The 6,000-nt window shown below is 36.6% G+C and overlaps 1 protein-coding gene across 8 annotated transcripts in view; it reads right to left on the bottom strand.

The window, feature by feature from the left end:
- Positions 1-381: 381 nt before the first annotated feature.
- Positions 382-6,000, bottom strand: part of YAP1 (Yes1 associated transcriptional regulator) — an 86,633-nt gene continuing 81,014 nt past the window's right edge. For 4 of the 8 annotated variants that reach the window (XM_034072671.1, XM_034072675.1, XM_034072649.1 and 1 more), the window contains 2 exons: positions 5,058-5,170; positions 382-4,461 (listed from right to left, as the gene is read on the bottom strand). In XM_034072671.1, the coding sequence (XP_033928562.1) occupies positions 4,223-4,461; positions 5,058-5,170 (352 nt within the window). In that variant the 3' untranslated portion in view covers positions 382-4,222. The remainder of the gene's footprint in view (positions 4,462-5,057; positions 5,171-6,000) is intronic. The other 4 variants (XM_034072642.1, XM_034072645.1, XM_034072658.1 and 1 more) reach the window with 2 other exon arrangements.

Here is a 6,000-nt window from a genome sequence, read left to right as displayed (position 1 = left end):
GGCTTTCCAGCGCACCATACCAGGTGCAAGGTGTGTGATGTTAGGTTTAAAGGATCCAAGTGACTAAACCTAGCTATGAACTCAGGAGTAAAACACAAAGCGATAGAAGCATCAAGCCCTGGATCTTTAACTAAGAAAGGACACAATGACACTGAATTTCACAGGGCTGAGGCATTTCAGTGCTGAATAGTAACGACTTGAATTGCTAAAATGCAAATGACTTCAGCCATCATGAACTGCATTACATTAGAAAACATCTTTCAGAATTTCTGGTTTACAGAAGATTAAAATTAATGAATACTGTCAAGATTATTTTACACTGAAATCTTCAGACACTTTCAAGGTATGTCATTACATATTTCACAATACATAAGTCAAAACTTGGAAATGAAAATAGTGTCTTTATTGATAGTCTGCCACAAATTATCGTATAAACTTAAAAATTAGCCAAAAATGTATCTGCTATGTGGGAAGATCCTGAACATTGCAAGCATTATCTGCAAAAAGCGGATGCTTTCTTACAGTAGGTAACGGGTGTTCTGTTCCCAGCTCTCACTCTAGTGCCATATGCAAGGATTGTTTCACACAAGCTGTATGAGGCTCAGCAGAGTCACTGTCTCTTCATTACTGCAAACACAGAGATGTATACTTTAGTGTTAAGCCTTTGCTGACTTCAGTGGCTCTCCTGTCTCTTAGGTGAGCCTGGGCACAGTGTTTGCAGGTCTGGAGTGTGACTAAAAAGCAGTGACAAGGGGGATGAAAACAGACGTACTATAATAGGAATTCCAACAATTCAGTGCATCCATCTCACTGAAGGAGATCAGTATCTTTACATACTACTGAATGTTAAAAACAAACAAAGACGTTTAAGCACAAAGTATATATTTATACCAAATAAAACAACTGAAAAAGTATTACATAAAGAAAAATAATGTAACAGAACATACTAAGTACCTAACTTACAGTCATGCTCATATCTAAAAGTAACATTGGTAACTAATATATATAATTTTTGACAAGGGTGCATTTAAGAGTTCTCTAACATATAACATTCTAAATGTGGAGAGTATTTTTTCCAAGATACAGAACACACATTATTTTACACAGGCACACCTGTTAATCTGTATAAAAAACATGCTTGTAAGTGAAAAGGTCACTTTAGTACTAATTTACCACCTGTGTGAAAGCTATGTAGTGTTAATCATGTTGAAACCATCTCTTCTCCATTTGCATTGGTGAGCGCCAACACTGAATGGTACAATATTTGATCCGTGTAGTTTACTGTCATTGCAACCTGTTGCCAAGCAGTAGCCCTGCCCAGGTGTTGAACAGCACAGTATTGTACAGCCCCATCTGTCTGCATATAGTGTATTTATAACTAACAGCTATTACAATTATTACAATGATTTCTGTTTCAATATATACATCAGTATAAAATACTACCCCAAACACTTGCATTTCAAACGATTTTAACCACTTCATCAAACAATGCATTTGCAGAATTAAAAAAAAAAAAATCCAAATTAGTGTTGATTGCCAACAGTACAGCATCTCTATGGTATGTTTCCTAATAAATGAGAGAACGGAAATGTATTAAAATCACTTACAATAAGTATCACAAAACATAATTCATGTTAGAGCAGTTCAAGGATTCCCAGTTTGTCAGTATCTACCCTAAGCAGTGCTACCCAAATACAGTATAAGCTGTTTAGTGTTTCTACAATGAGAAGAAAACATTCAAATATTAAAGCTGTGACAAACACACAAAAGCAAGGAAAGAAAATTTGTTCTGTACTCCCTGCTGTCGTAGCAAGGTACAGCATGTCAGGAGTCTGCACTCAGTGCATCGTATGTGCTATTGTACCTGGACACAACTGTGGAAGACAACTGAAATTGAATCAACTCTGAATTTCCTTGCTGTTGTGGTTTTATGTCAGACCATTCAAGTTACAAAAACTTAGTGTCTTTTCTTTCCTGAAGGGAACAAGAGAGAAGAATTCATAATGAAACTGTAAAAATACCATTAAAACCCCTACCTTGGACACACTATACTGCTTCAGGAGCTACTGTGTCATTGCACAACATGAGTGGCCTATTAATCACTGAATTACTGGTGTAGCAGAATATATTTTTGTGGATATGTTTGAAAAATTGGTATTTTAAAACCTGCTTGTAACCCATAACAAGCCACAAATAATTTTGTGTATTTCAAACACTAAAATCCTTACATAAAGTAGTAAACGTATATTTATAACAGCATATTTAAAATCTCTCTGCCTCTGCTGCTTCGGTTTTTAAAATGAGACTTGATTCAGAGTTTTCATTCTTTACAATATCCTAAATCAGATCTATTCCTGAAGCATTAAAAATCCAAATGATAATAACAATATGGGGTTTGTTTTGCCGACTCATTCCTCAAAAAATAATCAATGTCCTTAAAAAAATGCAAAACAATGAACCCCCCAAAATCTCTCCCCAGGAGAAGTCCCTGCTAGCTGAGATTTTTTTCAAAACCAAGTTTCATGATTACAGTATATTTATAGTCATGTTAAACACCCTTGAAAATAAAGGCTCATATTGAGGATGGTGACAGGCCCTTAGTTATAGGGGTGTTAACTGGTGACATTGTTTTTCATCAGAAAAATACCCTAAAACCCCACAATACTTCATAGCTTATACTGAAAGTTTGATTCATGCTCATTTTGTTCATTTAAAAATACTCTTTGGAAACTGTGTCAACTCCTGCCAACAACTTAGTGATACATCTTTTCCTGTTAAAATAAAGATAATTCATATTTCACCTCTACCCCATACTAAGCTCTACCACTAATATACACTTCATTACCTGCTCACGTCACCATCTAACACATATCTTTACATTCTTCTACATATAGTGTCCAGGGCTTATTTTTCACCAAACAGAATTTGATATCTATTACATTTACGATTTGAGGATTTGTTTTTTGGTGTTCTAGCCTTTTCATTGCAACGTAAGAATGGTATTAATAGTTCATACTTCTTCTGTGCTGATTTATGAGAAACTTTTCATAGGTTTTTTTTCCCCAGTAAGGGTTTGAAAATCTAAACTCAGATATCAGAACTGAAAACCAGAAGAGAGATTAGATGGCATCTGTCATTTTAAAATGGTTTCTGTTACTTTACAGTATGTACAAGAATTGTACATATGACAGGATTCTAACTTTCATATTGCTGCGATCAGACTCTAATTAAAAATCTTGCAAATAAACATGAAAAATAAGCCACTGGTCATGAATTCTACTGATTACATTCAAAGCTAGCCTTTAAAACAATAAAAAAGTTACAGGCAAAACATACTGGTTTATGTACTCACTAGCTTACCAGGCTACAATAGGCATGTTTTAAGTATAAAAAAAAGCAGACAATTCAGATTTAAATAAGACTATGTGAAATCAGAAAAAAACTTAGATTTCACTGATAAAAAAAAAGAACACCTAGAATTACTTCCCATCCTACAGCTACAGTTAAACCAACTAACAAAAATAATCAAACTATTTCTGACAAACAAAAGTTAGGCTAGAATACGTGGCAACAAAGTTCATATACGTTTCTATGTAAAATGACTCATGATTTACTATAACATAAAATATGAACAAGAGCACTTTGTGACTAATGAAAGAGCTACTAGTAGAAACACTTAATGCCAAACAGTCTTCAGCCCTCCTTTAAGTCATTTCTCCAAATCAGTATTGACTTCTTTTGACCAGATACATCATTTTTGGCTTGTCACCCCAGTATGTCACGTTTTACCACTTGCCACAGGCAGCAGGAGACAACTAGCTGAGCAAACTACAAGCAGTGACATGCAGAAATTAACTCTCAATCTGAGTACTTAGATAAAATGATATGCAAGTGCACACTAGGACAAAAGGAATGGCACTCGTCATCCAAATAGGCTCATCGTCCCTCCCCACCCCCCTTGAACAGTAGTTGCAACAGCAATAGAAAAAGATCAAGAAGATGTCTGTTCTTCAGAGTCAACTGTGGAAAAAATTCAGCAATATATAACAGCAGCGATGGACAAGGAAGAGCAAAACAAAAGAATCTTGTTGCGTATTTGTTCATTTACTTTTTCTGAACACAAGCCCAAGTGTGCCACACTTGCTTGTTCTGAGCTTCAGGTACAGATGTCCTAATCTCCTTAGATCCTTCACAGATTCAGAATTCAGTCTCCCTGAGGCCCCTATAACCAAGTAAGAAAACTCTCTTTATCTAGCTTGGTGGCTGCCAAGACAGATTCCATGTCATTAAGGATGTCAGAGCTTAAAGCCTCTTGCAGACTTGGCATCAGTTCTTCTCCTTCTATATTCATCCCATCTCCTTCCAGTGTCCCAAGGTCCACATTTGTCCCTGGAATGGCTTCAAGGTAGTCTGGGAAACGGTTCTGATGGGACGGTATGTTACTTTGGCTGATACTGTCACCTGGTTATAACACAAAGCAAGACAGGTATTACATATACCAGAAGTGCCCAACCCACAACATATCAGGACAACTGCATCTATTGCATTATACAGCAATGTGATTCACAAATATCCATCAGAAAAACCAAAGATGACTGCACACAGATATACAAAGTACATGTCCTTTGTTTCAACCTTTTCACCTACTGATCAAAGTCTTTACATATCTTTGATGTAATTTATATTGGTTTAATTTTTATGCTTAAAGGAAGAAGACAATACCGAGTCAAATATTGTTTTACAGCCATATTAGCAACACTGGATGAGGTACTACTCTTAGCTCTGAACAAGCAATATTACTTAGAAAAGCAAATGGACACTCAAACTCCTTATAACAGGAGTGATACTAGTAACAAGCAATCGCCCACCCTCCCAACAGAGCTAATTACAAGTATATGTCTCACATATCTATCTCCTAATATTTCCATTACAGAACTAGAATGTGGCAGTAAAACAATGCAGAAAGCATCACAGGTTCTCAGAGATGCTTGATTTCATTGCAAATGGATGCAAGTGTATTTGTAAAACACGCATTAAGGATGTACACAAAACCAGACCTGTATCCATCTCATCCACACTGTTCAGGAAGTCATCAGGGGTTCTGGGTACACTGTAACTGCTCATGCTAAGTCCACTGTCTGTGCTTTCATCTCTGGAGTGATATGTTCCACTGTAACAGAAGAAAGGGAGCAACAAATGAGGGTAGTGTACCTATTATAATAAATGCTTGGTTTTAGAACCAATCCAAGGGCTATGAAAACACCGCTGTCATGAGAAATGCTCTATTCTGACCAAAACCTGAAGCCTTTGCCTCTGTGAGACATCTGAATTTTGTTTTATCCAGGTCTTTTCCAATTAAAACCATATTATTTAGATTCAGTTAAACTCTATGAGAGCATACTTAAGTAGCTTTAAAAAACTGCCTGTGTTCTGCAGTTTTAAGCTTTTCACACCCACCCACAGATTAAAACCATTGGAAGCATATCACAGACATTCCCAAATTATTTTAGAAGTAAAAATAATAATGGCACACCCTTTCACACTTCTATAAAGATAAAAAATGATTTCTAACTACTAATGTCCCCATGTTTAATCAACCACTGCAGTGTATTTTTAGGTCACTGCTGTTATAAATAGGAGCTATAGTTGGAACTCCTTTAGTGATTCTTCAATTGCTTCCCACAGTTGCATTACTACCAGTTCAGTCATACATGTCATGGCAAGAGAGTGCCCTAACATAAACCAAAGACTGGTACAGAGCCATCCTGGAAACAAACCCTGTTCAAAACAATCTTGTTGACAGAACAGTTAACAAAACAGTGATGGCATGGGGCCTTACATGCATTCGCTTTGTTATTGCCATCTTCTTGCCAAAGGAGACAGCAAGATCAAGAAAGCTGCAATGGCAAATTTGGGATGGGGCAGGGAAGTAGGCCAGTGTAGAGTTTACATAGCAAGGTTTTTATAGCAGGTGGGCTGCAGTGGTGGCCTCTGTGAGAA

The sequence above is a fragment of the Melopsittacus undulatus genome, chromosome 2, assembly GCF_012275295.1.
Source record: "Melopsittacus undulatus isolate bMelUnd1 chromosome 2, bMelUnd1.mat.Z, whole genome shotgun sequence".
NCBI lineage: Eukaryota > Metazoa > Chordata > Aves > Psittaciformes > Psittaculidae > Melopsittacus > Melopsittacus undulatus.
The sequence above is the reverse complement of the archived record's forward strand: the minus strand, read 5'-3'. Positions and strand labels throughout refer to the sequence as shown.